This window comes from Benincasa hispida, chromosome 9, assembly GCF_009727055.1.
Source record: "Benincasa hispida cultivar B227 chromosome 9, ASM972705v1, whole genome shotgun sequence".
NCBI lineage: Eukaryota > Viridiplantae > Streptophyta > Magnoliopsida > Cucurbitales > Cucurbitaceae > Benincasa > Benincasa hispida.
This window is the reverse complement of record NC_052357.1, coordinates 59,608,026-59,625,649: the sequence shown is the minus strand read 5'-3', so window position 1 is coordinate 59,625,649 and position 17,624 is coordinate 59,608,026. Positions and strand designations below refer to the sequence as shown.

Genomic DNA, 17,624 nt, shown 5'->3' with positions numbered 1-17,624 from the left:
CATAACAAATTGCCCAACAACAACATTCACTTCATCGCCTATGGGGTTTAAATCCCTAATACATGCAAAATATTCTAAAACCATTTAGAAAACCTAACAATAAGTGGAAGAAGAGGAAAATTAAAATGAAAAAGAATGGTGATAGATTTATCGATCTTCATTCACTATGTGAGGGTTTGAGTGAACAATAAAAATAAAAAAAATCACTTAGGAATTGAGCAAAGGATCCCAAAATTCACGACTGAAGATTTTTTCCTGGTTTGATTTTCATATGATTTTTTATTAGATTTTTTAAGGAAGAAACATCTGTTTTCTTTTATGATTTTTTCCTTTAATTCTTAAATGGTTCAATGGGGTATTATGGACTTTTAAACTTAATTTTTAAGTATTATCGTAGCCCATTAGACTGTTCATGAAAATGAATTTAAGACATTTTTTTGTAAATAGGCTATTATAGAAAGCCCTTTCAAGATTAATTAAGAAAAAAATTGTGCCATTAAGTTTAATATAAATGGCCTTTGCTTGGGCGTCAATGAGCTTAACATATTCAATTCAATGACCTTGAAAAAGTTTATTTAGGGCAAAACTTTCCATTAGTCCCCAATTTGATAATTTGTAAAGTTATCACTAACTTAAAAATGACGTCGTTCATTCAACCTAAATTTAATTTTGTAATTGAAAGTTTAATGGTACCAATGTTACAACCACTGAAGTGGTTTTCATGGAAATGTTGTCTCGTTTGTTGAATTATTTGTCTTCATATTTTCTATTTCATTACCATTGTGATCAGATTTAACTCACTCATCTTTGTATTTGCTAATAAGATGATCTTTAGTGCTAAGGATTGTGGTTTGTTGACTTTTGTGCAGACTTTGAAGAAGGTTTTGGTGTTGTTTGGTCTTGTTGCTAATGATAGAAAAAACTCGATATTTTGTGTTGGTATGTGTCTCGGTGAGGCTTAGAGTTTTCAACGTTCTTGGGATTCTCGTTGGTTTCTCGATTTGTTGTCTTGACTTGACTTTTATTTCAAGAAGACTTTCATATGCAGATTGTTTGTCTCTCATGGAAAGAGTTACCACCCATATGAAGAATTAGTATGCTAGGACATTGACTTTGATCATTTGCTTCGCCCCTATCTTTGGATGGGGAAGTTGAACAGTACTGGTGAGGCTAAGATCGCTTGGTCAGATGAGTGCCTTCCATATTGTGAGAGTGATCTTGGCATTCGTTATATTCCTTATTAGAATATTCCTATTATCATGAAGTTATTGTGAGTTACTCTAATTCGCTTTAGGTCCTTGTGGGTAGCCTGCGTGGAAAATGTTTTATGCTTTGTATGAAAAACCTACTCTTGGACATTAGTACTGAAGGTATGGTAAGGTATCCAGTTACATAGAGATCCTTGCTACTGAAGGTATGGTAAGGTAGGTAGGATCTTAATTAGTTCTATGTGCATGTAAGATCTATGTTATCAACATTGATAAGATCGAGAAAAATGTCTCTCTCTCAACTAAGGTCGTTAGAAATTGAGCAAAATGGCTCTTGCACATGCTTAGGCAGAGGAGTAGAGATGCTTTGGAGGAAATGATGATGAGTTTCATTTAAGGGTTTATATGCCATGTTTTCACTTTTCCAACTTTAACCTTAAACCATGTAAATGGAATTTTAAATGTTTTATGAAAAGCATGTTTATGTTATTCTTGTATGAAAACATGTTTCCTAAAATAGTCACTCATTGGACATTTTAAGCTCATTCTTTTAAATGTTTTATCTTCCCAGGTAGCGGTCAACGTCTCGAAGCCTAGAAGATCTGTCAATCAGTCTTAACTCAAGATCTTTTCCAAGCATTTTGAAGTTTAGGTGGTCCACTTTACTATGTTTAGACCCTAGTTTCGTCTGTACATATCATGGGAGAAAAGGGTAAAATTTGTGTCAAACTGTAGTTATATTAAACTTAGTTCCAGAATCTGTTAATGTATGGTAATTGTTTAGCAATATATATATATGTGTGTGTGTGTGTGTGTGTATGTACGTACGTATAGTGAAATGATTATGAGATTGTGATAGGATATTGAGATTATAAACTGCTAATAAGGTTTAATAGGTGCTTAAGAGACAGGTTCACATGAATAGGTTTGACCGTAGTTGTCATAAGAGGGTTGACAACTACTGTCTTCACATCCCTTCTCGGTTCAGATGATAATCTAGAAGAGGGTATGACAATATGCCTACCATTTTGGGGATTTGTCCGAGTGGGGAGCTGATAACATAGCTACACAAGATGGAATTCATCCATTCTCATTGTTAGGATAAGTAGATAAATTACTCCCTAAAGGGTTTATTCAGGGTCTTGAACAATAAGGCGTCTTATCCTCTCACTGGCAAGAGAGGAATCTAGTTATAGTTGGAATATGACTAAATTTTCATTAAAGGAATCGATGGTACTTAAGGAGTTAGGTGTAACTATAGGAGTAAAACGGTAATTTTGACCCAGCTGTAGTTACAAGAAAATTTGTGAAGGGTCAACTTACCATTGCTTGGTTATATCCAATGGATATTGAAATATATATTCAGTGCGAAGAGTGCAACTGTCAGTCTTTAGTGGAGTAACCGACAGTTAATGAATATTGATTAATTTAATTAAAGAGCTTAATTAATTAATCTCATATCATTAGAGTTTCTAATCTGTAGGTCCATAAGGTTCCCTTGCTAGCTCAATTAGGGTTAAATGAGAATCAATTAATTTTGGATTAATGATTTGTTCAAATTAATTAAAGGGAACTAATTGTATGAGACGTAATTAATATAAGATATAAGAATACACTATAATATGAAGTTTAATGAGAGGGATAAATATTCGAATATGATTTAAATATTAATTAAATGAGGTTCATATAAAACTATAGGTTAAAATTAATATGAATATGATTCATATTAAAACTATAAATTATATGAGATATAAAGTTAAGTTATATTATATATGATATAATATAAACTATAAGTTATATTATATTGGATATAATATAAAATTTATTTAATTATATCAATTTAATATAATTAAGATAAAATAACTCCCTTGGGTATAATATTATATAAGTTATATTATATTGGATATAATATAAAAGTTATTTTATGTGATGAAGGGAGTTATGAAAATAACTCTCCTCATCTCTCTTATATACATGAAACAAAGGAGGTTTTGAATGATGCATAAAACACAATGAAATTTTTCTCTCTGCAAAATTCTTCCTCCTTCTCCCAGTAACTCTCTCAAGTATTTCTCCCAATTCCCTCATCAAAATTAAATAGATGAGCCCACAACTTTGTCTTGATTCTCACCTCGAGAATAGCCAAGGAAGGCTTGGTGGTGGTGTCCAAAAGAAATAGTGATGTTGTTGTATTCATGAGGACAAGTTCTGATCATTGGAGAGGAGAACCTTCAAAGGTAAGTTTTCTTCCCTTCCTCTCCATTAATTTTGACAGCATGCTTAATATTCATGTTTATCCTCCTTCTGTATTGTTTTCTCTAGTTTTATGTTTTGTTCTAAAAAGAATTCATTAATACAAAAGCATTCATACGCTATACTAGGATTCCATCCTTTCAAGTTTGAACAGATAGAATATTGTCATCTTTCTTCTTAGATCGATCAGTATTAGATCGTTTATTATAAAAAAACTGGCCATTAAAGATACTGCTTCAATTGCTGAAACATTGCATATGGATCATTGTCGTTCTTCTTGGATTATAAGAGATAAAACCTTGTTGATAGGAGGCAAAGGATCAATTAAAAGTATCTGGGCAAACGACTCGATTAAACCCATAAGAAAAGTCATAACAAATTCGACATTGAGAAACTCATGTTTTTTCTTGAATCTCCGCAACTACATGCATTAAGAGGGTGGTATTCAACAAGTTCCTGTCAGATTACAGTGATTTTAGCATAATACGCTTCAACTAAAAGATTACCTTGTATAGTTGTAACGAGATCCTTCCTCAATCGATAAACTTGAGGACTGTTGGATTGTTTATATCTTTCCTTCAATTCGTCCCAAATTTCTTTAACATTTCCAGTGTAATCACATTGCAACGATTTCTTTTGAAATTAAGTTTATGATCCAAGAAGTAATCACATCGTTCTTGCATTGCCATGCTAATAAGAAATGACCTTCTATTGTAGGTTTCTTGATTGTTTTAGTAACAAACCCTAATTTGTTATTTCTGGACAAAGCTAGAAGCATCGCCTTACTCCAAGAGGAATAATTGCTCGATCCAGCAAGTGGTCGAGAAAACAAGATTAGTAGTTGGAACGATTGAATGATGTAAAAGATATAGATTCATTTACACTTTAAGATCTGTAGAAACTGGAACTGAAGCAACGGAAGATGTAGGCACAGTATTCTCTTGTGTAGTCATGATGAAGATCGATCGAAGATTGAAGACGATCTAAATTACAAATACCAAGAGAATAAAGAATGTGTACCAAAAAATCAACAAAAATTCGAAAAAAAATGCTCTGATACCTATTATGTGTTGAATAATGGGAGTCATTCTTATTAGGAATGAAAAAAATAACTCCATTTACTTTAAATACAAGACTAAAGCCTTTTATATAGAGACTTATACGAGTAACGGTTGTGTGTAACTAACTATACAAAACTACGATGAATATAAGAAATTTACAACAACTATTTATTTACAAAGTTGTAAGTACCGTAAATTTTAATTCGCGCTACGCCACTTCTAAAACTGTGGTACTTGATAAGCCCCTTATTATTGTGAACTCGTTCAGAACCTAAATAACCAGCCAAAAAAAAAAAAAAAAAAAAACCCGAAGAACAAATTAAGATTTGTGTTTGATTTAATTAAAATTTCTGCTAGGACGGGAGACTTGGAAAGGAACTTCCTGCCCGCCGCATCGCCGTCGCGGCTTCCCTTTTCCAGTATGTTCCCGCGCCAATTTCAGCGTTTAGTTATTCAAGTCAGTGATACAATGCTGAGGTTCATTTATATCTGCAATTGATTGCATTGTCTTCTGTGTTTTCGTATGTATTCGAAGAGAGTTGATTTCATTTGCTGCTCAACGAATGTAAGCGACAAACTATCAGTTTGAATTATGCTTTTAATTTTTCATCTTCATCGTGTTATGGTGTCCGTGCTTCTGTCTGGACTGTGTTCAGACTGAGGCCGATTTGCTTTATTCCATGACGATTACGGATTCAAATGTTTTGGATTTCTTTTTCTTCCCTCATATTGAAGCTTTTGTAATTCTGAAAACGCCGAACAGTAGAATCATTTGTTACGAATTGGACGATTGTTGAGAGCTTAATTCCACGCCATTTTCGCCCTTGTCAGCATTAGTTCCATGGCGCCGCTTGGCGCTTGGGCTTCATTTCTATAATCATTCGGCTTCTTGGAACCTGAAAACGTTTTATAGCGGCAAAACGGACTTAATCAAGCTATTAGAGTTACTTTTCTTGTAATTTTCTCTTACTTTTAGTTATCACATTATTTTACTGAACTCTTGTACAAGCTCTACAAAACTGAGCTCTCTGAGGGAATAGATTCATTCAAGATCTTCTTCTCTCAATTGCTTGTAACACAAGCAAATGCACAAATCACAATTGGACTAAAGAATTTCAAAACCCCCCACTAGACTCTCCTCTCTTCCTCATCTCCTAAATATTTTTCACTTCCATCGGCTACCCCTGAGCAACATTTTCTGACTAACTTTGATTTTCTTGTCATTGGCGTTTCTTTGTATTCGATTCAAGATAACATTGAATAGGCATTGATCTTGTCTTCAATTTCTTGCTTGAACGCTATCTTCTTCTAACTTGTTTTCCTTTATTTCCTGGCAAGGAGCTTATTTCTAGTCTTCATTTTTTTCCCTTGTCGTATTATTAGTTCTCCTGTGTTGGTTCTTATTGTTTCTTGGTCTTGCTAGTATTTGACGAATAATATATGAAGATTTAACTCTATTGTTTGGAATTTGGATGCTACTTTCTCATGCTTGTCAGGCAGATGTGTTTAGTACACTGTTGTCCCCTGAATTTCTAGTTTGGGCATTATATTGCTGATTAACTGCCTTTGATAAATCTAAGTTGTCTTTATTGTGCATAAAGCTAAAAACATGGTATTTGATGTCAAAAGGCCTGCTAAAAATAGAGGCAAGACACTATATTACGCATTGCATAGTGCAAGTTTGTTTCTGGTTAAGCCGTATAGGCTGGTTTGATTGTTTATTATATTTATATTCTCAGCAGGTTTCAGTGGTGCTGGAGAAAACATTTACTCCACGGTGATTTTACCAATATAATTATTTTAATTCTTTTTTTAAACTCTTTTTTGGACATCTTTTTTATTATCATCATTATTGTTTTTTTTTAACTTACAGCAAAGTATGTGCAATTCTATGGTCAATTCTTTTTGGTTTTCTTCCCTTTTGCTTATGCAGTATGATTGATTTATTTTGTTACGGGAAAAACTTGAGCAACATGTTTTGTAACATATCTTGTACTATGTCAAGCAACAAGTTCCATGTCGTGCAGATTTTGCCTGGAGATTTTTTCCTTATTTGTTGATACGTGTAGTGCAAATTTTGCCGACTTGCTTTCCTATTTTTACAAAGAATATTTTTTCCTTCCTTGAAGATTTTTCCAAGGCCGAGCCATATATATTGTGGGATCTTGTTTATTTTTAGGGTCAGCCCTTTTGAAAATAATGAGTGTGTAGTTAGGGTTTTGTGGGATTATCAAACTTAATCCTTATGCACTGTTCATGAACTTTGTGTATCTCACTTTTGAGGGCATTGTCAGTCATATTTTACACTAGTTTGGTTGAGTATAGAAAACCACTTAGGGAGTAGGTGAGAACACGGGGTGAGTTGTTGATATTGTAATGAAGGGATCATCATTCAAAGCTTGAAATAAGCTTGCGTGTTGTAATAAGGGGATCTCATTCAAAGCTTGAGAGAAGCTTATTTGTGAAAGTGAGAGAAGCTCAAACTTAGGGAGAGCCTTAATCAAAATTGAAAAGTCGGCTTTACATGAGGCGCTGAAGAGGGAGTCTGTCAGATAAGTATTTCGTTGTAATCGCTCAACTCAAATATAGTGAATTTTCTTTTCATCGGGCATACAACCCCCAGAGTAGGTGACATTACACCGAATTGTGTTACCAACCTCTGTTTTTCTCTATCCTTGCTCTTAGTGTCTTATATTAATTTATTCCACTTATCAATTATCTTGTTACTACATCTTTCTTGAGTTGTGTGTATTATGTGTTAGATTCGCTTAAAAATTTCACCTTATACCAAAAAGAAGGCTCGTTAAATCTTGTTTCATTTATAGAACTTCTATTACCACCCGTTTCTCTGAATTAATGTTATAGTCTGCATTATGCACAATATGAAGATAGAACCATCTGTTCGACATTTTAGTCTGTCAATGATCTACATTACCTTTTGGTGTTTTTCATTTAGATAAATATTCTTCAGTCACGAGCTTTGAGGAACTAGATCAAAGATAGCTCTGAAGTCTATTAATTTCTTCGGATTTCGATTAATTTTGGTGTCTTCAGCATGTGCCACTCATGTATAATATCTGGTCTTGTATGTGTTAGAAAGACAAGTTCCTTGGTTGATGGTAAGTATGGCAGATGATGGTCTTTTATCTTCAGCCTATTGATTAATCAAAAAATGACAAGTTAATTATCAGATCCGTCTTACATTACCATTAGTGGATCAGGATCTTTTCTGGTGTGCTGTTTAAAGTCCACTGTTTTACATCAGTTGCCACATTGTTAAAATGAATGTTTGGTAATGGATCCTAGATTATTTTGAAAATCTTGTTTAAAATGTTGGTTTTGTACTTCATACTGTTTTGGCTTACTTGCAGTTGCAGTTGGCACGATAACATCTACAAGATTGCTCCTTTTTTTGTATTAAATTTTGTAAGAAGAAATTAATTCCAGGATAATTATTTTTCAGGAGAAAGTATGGGGGCATATTGAATTCTTATGTACATTGCTTCCGATTATTGTAACCTTTTGATTCTGTTAATTAATATTATACTTTGGTGATATACTTTACATAAATTATTTATAAAACTAAGTTGGTTGTCCCATGCCATTTCATCTTGTTGTTGTCGTTGTCCTCTTTTTATATATATATATATATATATGTATGTATGTATATTTTTTTGTTTTTGATATCTGCCTTCTTCTGTAGCATGGCTGCAGAAACATGAGGCTGATGTGGCTGCTACCCTCAATATATTAATTTCTCACGTTTATGATATATCTATATCTAGTGATATAAAAGTCGCAGCCTTCTCATAAACAAGAAAATCTGATTTCGATTGGCTTTGGACTATTCATTTCTTAGAACAATATGGATTCATGTTGCCTGACTTTTATACTTCACAGTCTTGTAATTTGATGTTACCTATCAGAGAGATGATTAAACTCGCCATAACTCATGATGTTTTATCTTGTCTTTTAATTTTTAAGAGTGCAGCTGAGTCTTTCATGGTAGATGGGTAGTGATGCCAATCTGCAACTTAAACAAGAATGTGCAAGGACAAAGTTGACGGCATCTCTGGACAAGATATTTGCAGTTCTGGTTTGTCAGGTACATTCAACAGAGATGAACAAAACACAGTGTTTGATGAGAAAACAGGAAATCACATTCGCGATGAATTCAATGAACAAACTGATCTCAACTTCCAACAACAATCAGTTGAGGAAGCATTTGGATGTCTTGTCGGCTTCACAACTGATGATCCATCATTTATGTAGTGTTGGGTTTGATCCAGGGGAAGAACTCGGAGTAAATTGCTTTCCTTTCGTAAGCTTTATTAGTTCTCTCTTAATATTCTGATAGATTCTTTCCATAGACCCAGCATCGGTCTGAGATAATCAAAGTTGAGGACTGTCCCATATATGAGCAGCTGTGCACAGTATTCACAGAATCAGCTGCCGGTGGGAAGTATGAACAATCCAGCCTCTACGAAACAACTGGACAGACCTGCTGGAATGAATAGATTAGTCATAAATTCATGTCCTGATGGGCTGAACCATGTCTCCTGAAACCCATTAACTAAAACTAAGCATGGTAATTTGTTATCTTCCGGAAAAATGATGAAGGCCGTGGTAGAGAGAAATGGAAAAATGATGAAGACCGTGGTAGAGAAAGAAGAAGCGACAATAGAAGCACATCCATCCATAGGTCAAAGCAGTATAGAACAAGAAATCCATCTCATAATTACATAAGCTCTGTTACACTTGTTAGAAGCTTCCTTAGAGAGAACAGCTGAAAGAATGCCTACTGAAGACAGATTCAGTACAACTAATTGCATAGGTGCCCTGGATGAGATTGAAAGCAATGATAACAACCGGCTGTATTTTGCTGCCTTGGATCTCTTTGAGGATCCAAATTTTAGGGAGACATTCATTTCACTAAAGGGAACCCAATACGTTTGAGGTGGTTGGAAGAAAAGTGTCGTAACTGTAAAACCACCTCATATTAAACTGGATGGCTTTTTTGCTGCAACATTTTAAGTGTAAATACGGGTCCATTTGCCTCTATACCTTACCCCAATGAACTAGCTTTTGCATGGAATCAAGTATGCCTTTCGGTTTTCAGCTTGCATTATTTCTCTTTGTATGATCATGGGGCCTAATGAATGGCAAATGTTTTGGTGGCAGCAGCGAAGCATAGTTACCAGGGAAATTTTTATTTTTCCAAATTCATTGTTTTAGATGCCCATAATGCAGTGCCTTCAAATTTATTTCCTCGAAATGTCTTAATTACAAATGTTGCTGGTCGTTTGATAGCTTCACTATGGTAATGTATATCCTTGCCTGTGATTTATCTGCCTCTGCATGGTTAGGCTTGGATCTGAATTCACGGAGTTCGCAATTAATTATACGGATTTTTTTAGTGACTCTCCGAGTTCAGAAAAGCTGATATGGTTGCAAGACTTTTAACGAGAGATGATGTGGTAATTGAGTTGTCTTCTGCTTGTGCCTAAAAGATGAGACCCACTTGCACCTGTTGCCACTACTAGCTAGTGATTATCATATTGAGTTTGATCCCCAATTTCACTGACAGTGAATAGAGATGAAGTCATAATCTTGGGTTAGTACAGTTAGTTTTTCTCTCCTCTTACAATGTAGTTTGTATTATTAACCACAGACATACATTAGAAGAATGCACGGAATAAGTTACCAAAAAGAAGTGCTTGTGATTATCAGATTGAGTTTGATCCTCCAGTTCACTGAGTCAATGGAGATGAATTCATAATCTTGGGATAGTACAGTCAATTCTTCTCTCCTCTTACGATGTTGTTTGTATTAACCACAGATATACATTAGAAGAATGCACGAAAAAAGTTACCAAAAAGAAGTGCTTGGTGGAAGTTACCAAGCTCTTCGATTCAATGGAACCAACAAGTTTCAAGCCAGTTTCAAGGCATCAAATTGAATGCAAAATCGGAATTGGTGATGTTGCTGGGCTTCAATCATCATCTTTGAATTCTCTGTTCAAAGGAAAATGTAAACATCGTCAACTTCTTGGTCTTCATGGCTAGATTTTCAGGCAAGTTCTGAGTACCAGAGGAGAAAATAAAATGAAACAAAAGATTTATAAAAGAAAACATACCTGCGATCTAGGTATCGAGGTTGAATTCCAGAGCCCTGACATGTTGTGCATGTCAATGTGCCAGCACCATCACAGTTAATACACCGGGAGACTTCTTTTTCATCTCCACCAAGTTCTACAGTCACATTGCCAGTTCCCATGCAAAATCTGCATCTCTCTGTGGACGAATTATTCATTTCCAACCAAGGCTTTGTAAGTTCATGATACAACCCTCTTGCTATCCATTTGTTTCTAAATAGTAAATATGAATATGCATTTCGTCCTAGGAAGAGCTCCTTTCTTGATAATCACATTGCATATTTTATTTACTGCATTTTAAGGGTTAAATTTACATAATTTGGAATTGAAAAGCGCCCAGAATTTTATAGAGTAAGCAATGGATTATAGTTTGTGAGTGAGGTTAACAAACTCGAGATTTCATGTGAATAAACATATGTATCAAATGTGACTACACAAATTTAAGTCATACAATCTTATCCTGTTGCAAACTTGTAAGGTTACAATTTAGAATGATGGAGACCTTCTTCCTGAAATCATTTCATGAAAAAAAAGGTGAATTCTGAAACAGTGAAATTAACTTACGTGCTCCCGAACCACTGCAGGGAAAGCAGGGCTGAGTATTTTCACGCTTTGCCTACAACATAAACACATGGATTATGAGCTGGAAATGAATGAAAACACAGTTTATTAGGCACAAACTTGAAGAACAGGAGAATAACTCTTACAGCATTATCAATTTGGGTTTCGTAGAAGACTGGAATGCCTATTCCAACTGCAACACTCACCAGCCCAACTGAAAGTGCCACCACCTGAAACGAAATTTACTTCTTTCTTCAATTTCACTTCCTTTACAAGCATGGAAAAATTGGGGAAAGAATAACTTAGCCAAATACTATTTGAATGAAAAATCATGAGAGTAGATGAATAAGAAACCGTGTTTTGATCAAGATCTATTGCTCTGATGCGTGGATATGTTGCTGGTGATCGTTGATTTCTAGAGAATGTGACAGATAGAGAGGTAGATGAAGTTGGCTTGAGAGGACAATACAGAAATGGAGAGTGGAGGCGGGAAACCGAAGGTGCTACTGTCATTTCTGAATTCCTTGGACTCGAATCCTTTGCTTCCGAAAACTCCGAATCGGAGAGAAAAAGAAAGTCAGTCTCAGTCCTAATTCCTAAAGAAACACTTGAGGTTGAGGCTGTGGTTTGTTTCAAAGCTACAAAGCTTCACCACGCATTCCAGGATTTGGATATCCGTTATTATTGGCTGCCTCAGCTCTACTACAGACCCACCACTCATCCAACTGCCTGACATCACCAAAAAAAAAAAAAAAAACAAACATTGCTACTTTGGGCTGTCCTTGCTCAGCCCATGTAGCCCAAAAGCCCAGCAGGCTTCCGATGGCCCAAGTTCTATAAGCCCAAAATATGAGGGGTCCTGACTCCTGACTAGAGAAAATGAAAGTGACAAAGCAGCAACCAAAAGACGATATTATTAGAGGCACATGTGTGAGAAGAGAAGAACTTGTTGCCCACTGCAGCTTCCATCAAACGTGAAATCCAAGTCATATGGTGCCCTCCCCACCACCACTCTCTCTCTCTCTCTCTCTCTCTCTCACTTTTAACACATTCTATCCTCAAGGTAAGGTCCCCACTCCCTCTTTTTCCTTTTCCAATTGCACCACCTCTTCTCTTCATTACCCCTTTATTTCTTACTCTTTAACTTTCTTATGGATTACACAAACACACAATTCTAAAGGTAAATGCCATTTCTTTTCTAGCTCTTTTCTTTACTACAGAACCGACGTCCAGCCAGCCGACCGGGACAGAAATTCAGAAGCAAAGCAACCCTCCAACTATATAGTATGTTTCCTAAATGTAAGCTTTGAATGCAAGTTTAAGTTTTGAGAGTTGCTTCCTTTAAATTCATTGGGCCCAGAAATTACTCCTCTAATAATTCACGTCAAAGTCCAATTATTTGATCCTGCCTGGCTCATTAATAGAGCATTATATGTGACAGTAGGAGAATAAAGTATACAAATGTCTCTTAAAATTTCCTGACATTCTGAATTTTATTCAATTGTATAGACTAATTGGAAAAGAGAGCAAAGGCTGAGGTCATGTAATATGGCCCAATTTTCAGAGACTCAGGCCCTACAAAATCCTACGTATAAGTAGAAAATATGGGCCCATAAAAGCCTCCTTGTCACGTGCCCTCTTCTAAGCATCGGATCTTGTGAAGATGGTTAGATTCTTTTTTTTGTTTCAAGTCATGGGGCATGCAATTTTCCTATACCTCCTGGGGTTGGGAGCAACGGAAAAGTTGAAAAAATATTGTCTTTTCCTGGGTCCCTAAATGTTAATTATTTAAAATAAGAGGGGTCGGAACTCAGAAATGTTAATTATTCGGATTCCTTTATTAATATCGATCTTCTCTGGGGACGTTGAGTGATATTATAAAAACATTCTGTCTCTCCATCGCGTTATGTTATCCATATCATGTCTGCATATACTTTTTTAATACTCAATAATTCGCTAAACTGATTCTTCATTTTGCTCAGAAGCACTGATTCGTTCACCCTACAGTGAGGCTTGTCGGTCACATTCAAAATGTCGGTGAAAACTGTGTTCTATTTCAGTATTATTTACCAATTTCAGTAATAAAATCCCAGTAATGACATTGAAAATAAAACTTAAGATTTCTTTTAAGGGTTTATTAATTAAATTATGAAAACGGCGGATAAACGGTAAAATTTCTATTGTGGTTGACGCCGCTACATCACCTGCGGGTGAGAGGATGGTTGTCATTCAAATCGTTTTCCACGTAATAAAGTAGAGAGAAAAATAAATATATAAATAAATAGAAAAAGGAACATACGCTCCGGTTCCGTGATACTAGAGAAGCAGAAACAAGAGAGCCGTTTGATTCGAATTGGACGGTGATTAAGGGATGAAATTTATACCATTATTGTCCTTGTGTTCACAGATTCCAAGGCATCCGTCTATTTTAATACGACTTTTATGGAACTCAAAAACGGGGTTCATTAGCGAAATGCAGTTCACCAAGCCAAATCCACAAATTGGCTTAAGGACTTCAAACGCTTTCATTTGACTGCACGCTCTCTCTCGTCTCCCTTTCGTCTCTCCATCTTTATCTCTTCCTTTGCTCCTCCAACGGTCCGCTGAGGCATTTTGGCGGCGCCGATCGCCGATTTTTCTCTCCGCCGTCGATCTCGTACTGTCAGTTTTCCATTCTCTTCTTTCGGCTGCTTCTGAGCGAACTTTTCCGACTTTTGATTTTCGTTGTATTGGTTGATTCTTTGATTTTGTCTCAAGGTAACAATTATTAGGAACTTATATCTCTCTCGCATTTCATTTCTTCGACCTAAGGTCTTGTTATGTTTTTCGTTATTTCTGGCATTCAGCTTTAGTCTTCGGATTGCTCGGTTGAGATGCCTGATGTTTTGTATATTAGGTCTCCCTGGCTATCTTATTCTTGTTTTGTTTTGTTTTTTTCCCCCTTGTCTTACTGGTCTTATACTGAGAATTTTACTTTATTGTTTGGAATTCGGATACTGTTGTGGTTGTTTGGCAGATGCTCATGACGCTTTGTTATTCCCTAAATTTGAAGTTTCGAGCACTGTTTTCCTAGAGTTTCTTGTTCGATCGCCATTGATGAAATTAAGTTGCGATTTCATTGTGCGGATGTTAGAAACGCTGCATTTGGTTTGCAATGGCCTGCTAATTGCGAAGGCATACAGCATTTTTTACGCATTGTATCGGCCGGATTTATCTTCTCATTTTAAGCTTTTTAGTTTGTCTTGATTGCTTATTCACATTTTTAGCCTGTTTATGTGATACGAGAAACGTGGTTAAAAATTGTGTGTGAAGGATGTGCGGTAATGTGTCTAGTGTTGCTATGAATTTTTTATCGAGGAAAGTTGTGGTGCTGTCTATGCTTTTTCGCTTTGTGCTGTCTTGCAATTCGGTTTAGTTACTTGATTTTTTAGTTTCTATAGAAGCGGAGGAACATACATCAACCGTTCCTTGTGCGACAAACAGCAATTATTTATATTTATCTCTTCAATTTTTTTATTCCTTATTACTCATTGTGATCTCCTACTTATTATATGAACAGACATTTTTCTCATTATTAGCTTCATTGAAATCTATCTATGATGCTTCTAATTTACCCGTAACTGATGTCTAAATTTTGTTAGGTATTCAAGATGATTGGCTCCTTTCTTACCAGAGGACTCGTGTAAGTCCACTTGATTATTTGCTTGCATAACTATAGAATACAAACTATCCTTGCATATTCATATATATTTTTTCAATCTGTTGACAGGATGATTTTTGGCTATGCTTATCCTGCTTATGAGTGCTACAAAACTGTTGAGATGAATAAGCCAGAGATTGAGCAACTTCGCTTTTGGTGCCAATACTGGTACGCAATCAAATTGCTTTTGCTTTGATTGTCTTTAATATAATCTTGAGTATCAAGATTTATTGGTTTTCCTTTTGGTTTCAGGATATTAGTGGCTGTTTTGACAGTTTGTGAGAGGATTGGGGATGCATTCATTTCATGGTAGGGGTTGATGTAGATGATATTGTTAGGATGCCCCTTTTTTGTTTAAAATGTTTGGTCTAGAACTCCGTTGTTTAGCTGCCCTTGTGAATTGTGAATTGTAAAGTGTTAATATTAATTTTCTTTTTTTTGGGGGGTTCATTTGTGCAGGGTTCCAATGTATAGTGAAGCTAAACTGGCATTCTTTATATATCTCTGGTACCCTAAAACAAAGGTAAGGAATCAGAATCTGGAGCTTAGCCTTTTCTCTTTCTTCCCATCCCTGGACTACCGTCTTTTTATAACCACTTATCTTCTCGCTGATAACTTTTCATTTTTCAGGGAACAACTTATGTGTATGATTCCTTCTTTAGACCATATGTAGCAAAGCATGAGACAGATATTGACCGAAATTTGTTGGAACTAAGGACGAGAGCTGGAGATATTGCTGTTATCTACTGGCAGAGAGCTGCAAGCTATGGTCAGACAAGGATATATGAGATCTTGCAGTATGTTGCTGCACAATCAACAGCAAGGCCTCGGCAGTCTCAGGTATTTGTAGTCTTGTAGATAAGTTTAGTCGAGTCAGGATTGTCTTAAAATTCTTCATCTTTTGGTTCTGAAATGGTATTACATCAAGTGGCATGGAAAAAGTTGTACTGCTACTGCAATGGTGTTGTGTGTTAGTTTAACCTATTCTATTTGACGGTAGGCATTGGAAGTTTCACCTAGACCCCAGGGATTTGCGAGCATGTATTGATTTTATCATCTTATTCTCAGATTCTGAAATGTGTTGAATGATTTTTCAGCAATACATGCCTGCTTTGACTTGATATTTTTCTTTTTCTTTGGAATCTAGTGGAAGTGGAGAAATGGGAATGCAATGTAAAGAATCGCTTTCATTACATGCATAAAACATATTTGTTTATTCAGTGCATATGGCTGAATTTTTAGCATACGTATCGTGACATTCATGGCACCTATCTCCGACTTATTTTTCTAAACCTGCAGCGACAGCAAGGGGCAAGGGTTCCACCAGACAATGTTGCACCGAAACGCTCAGCAACCACGTCAAATCAAGTGCGAATTGAACCTCCATCATCTCCATCTTCAAGCCAACAACAAAAAGATGTAGCTGAAGAGGTGGGTGCACCACAAGTTTCAAAACTAAAATCCACATTTGAAGTTCCCAATACTCAGAAAGTGTCAAAACCAACAACCGTAGTCGAGGTTCCTAATACTCCAAAAGGTTTGAAACCATCAACTTCATTGGAAGCTCCTAATACTCCCAAAGGCTTGAAACCATCAACCTCAATCGAAGTTCTTAATGCTCAAAAAGCAGTTGCTGCAGCATCTGAACCAGCCAGCAGCAGCCACTCTTCACCATCCGAAGTCGAGCCAATGTCAATCGAATCAATGCCACCAGTAGTAAACGATAACAGAAATCCTCCCCCAAAAGAAACCGTCATGGAAGAACCCACAAAAGTAACTCGTGCAAGATTGAGAAAGACCCGTTCAGGTGCTAACCATTGAAAAGCGGCACAGTGTTTCTAAATCTCAGTTTTCTTCTTAGCCCCTTAGAACAACAGGAGATGGAACAATTGATCAGTACTGAATTGCTGATCCTGGCATTCATGTAAATTTGTTGTTTCTATTTCGATTTTATTTTTTGGACGGTAACCGATGGTCGGTCTAGTGATAGTACTTGGTATATCTTGCAGTACTTGTCAAAATTCCATGGCATGATTACAATGTTGGCATAAAAAACACCTACTTTGGCTATCGGTTGGATAAATTGTTGATATAGCCCTGAATTCAGGCCTCTGTCCAAAAGTGCTTTTTTTTGCACAAAAGATTTGTTTAGTTCAAATCTTTTCTTAGAAGTGAGATTCTTGAGAATTCTCTGTTCAACCATTTAATTGAATTCTAATTGACAAGGCTCCTTTTTAAGTTTCCTTTAGATGTTTTTTAATTATTCCTTGATAGATGGATAAAAAGGTTTGTTGAAAGTAATTGAAAAGTTGTTGGATATAATTCAGGCATAAACTATCAAACCGATTGGCTCCACCAATTAATTAATGAAGTAATTTAGTTAAATAAAGTTAATCTCAATCAAATGGTTCTCGTACAAAATCTCAATCAAATGGTTCTCGTACAACAAAATATGAGAATAGTTATGTCACCCTATTTTTAAATTAAAAAAAAAAGAAGCGAAACTTAACCAAATAATTATTAAGTTGTTGAGGGATGGTCCATTACAGAGTGGGATATCTTATCTTATGAAAGAAACGAGTGGGAAAACTTGAGAAAACTTTTTGGGATTTAATATAACTTTCCTAATCACATCCCATAGTCACGTTAGCGAAAATTTTGGACTTTGTTGCTGCTGAGATTTTATT

General features: G+C 35.8%; 2 protein-coding genes and 1 long non-coding RNA gene across 3 annotated transcripts; 2 read left to right on the top strand and 1 right to left on the bottom strand.

The window, feature by feature from the left end:
* Positions 1 to 4,729: 4,729 nt before the first annotated feature.
* LOC120087019 lies at positions 4,730 to 8,588 on the top strand. Its single transcript, XR_005484404.1, has 2 exons — positions 4,730 to 4,941; positions 5,058 to 8,588. It is a non-coding gene; the product is annotated as an uncharacterized LOC120087019 (long non-coding RNA).
* Positions 8,589 to 10,222: 1,634 nt separating this feature from the next.
* LOC120087018 (protein SPA, chloroplastic) lies at positions 10,223 to 12,146 on the bottom strand. Its single transcript, XM_039043861.1, has 5 exons — positions 11,592 to 12,146; positions 11,384 to 11,467; positions 11,241 to 11,292; positions 10,659 to 10,815; positions 10,223 to 10,536 (listed from the first exon to the last, which is right to left on the bottom strand). The coding sequence occupies exons 1-5, from the start codon at positions 11,748 to 11,750 to the stop codon at positions 10,515 to 10,517; spliced, it is 474 nt and encodes a 157-aa protein (XP_038899789.1). The 5' UTR covers positions 11,751 to 12,146; the 3' UTR covers positions 10,223 to 10,514.
* Positions 12,147 to 12,512: 366 nt separating this feature from the next.
* LOC120087016 (HVA22-like protein i) lies at positions 12,513 to 17,155 on the top strand. Its single transcript, XM_039043860.1, has 7 exons — positions 12,513 to 12,536; positions 14,879 to 14,919; positions 15,007 to 15,105; positions 15,190 to 15,246; positions 15,397 to 15,460; positions 15,568 to 15,777; positions 16,237 to 17,155. Exons 2-7 carry the CDS (start codon positions 14,888 to 14,890, stop codon positions 16,756 to 16,758), a joined length of 984 nt encoding a protein of 327 aa, XP_038899788.1. The 5' UTR covers positions 12,513 to 12,536; positions 14,879 to 14,887; the 3' UTR covers positions 16,759 to 17,155.
* The last annotated feature ends 469 nt before the right edge of the window (positions 17,156 to 17,624 follow it).

What these genes read in the sequence shown, in the direction of transcription:
- LOC120087018 (XM_039043861.1), bottom strand. Translation starts at nt 11,750, where the DNA reads ATGACAGTAGCACCTTCGGTTTCCCGCCTCCACTCTCCATTTCTGTAT. An exon ending in AAACCCAAATTGATAATGCT is followed by an intron (nt 11,293 to 11,383) that starts GTAAGAGTTATT and finishes TTTATGTTGTAG; the next exon opens with GCAAAGCGTGAAAATACTCA. An exon ending in CCTCGATACCTAGATCGCAG is followed by an intron (nt 10,537 to 10,658) that starts GTATGTTTTCTT and finishes TCCTTTGAACAG; the next exon opens with AGAATTCAAAGATGATGATT.
- LOC120087016 (XM_039043860.1), top strand. Translation starts at nt 14,888, where the DNA reads ATGATTGGCTCCTTTCTTACCAGAGGACTCGT. An exon ending in TTTCTTACCAGAGGACTCGT is followed by an intron (nt 14,920 to 15,006) that starts GTAAGTCCACTT and finishes ATCTGTTGACAG; the next exon opens with GATGATTTTTGGCTATGCTT. An exon ending in CAAGGCCTCGGCAGTCTCAG is followed by an intron (nt 15,778 to 16,236) that starts GTATTTGTAGTC and finishes CTAAACCTGCAG; the next exon opens with CGACAGCAAGGGGCAAGGGT.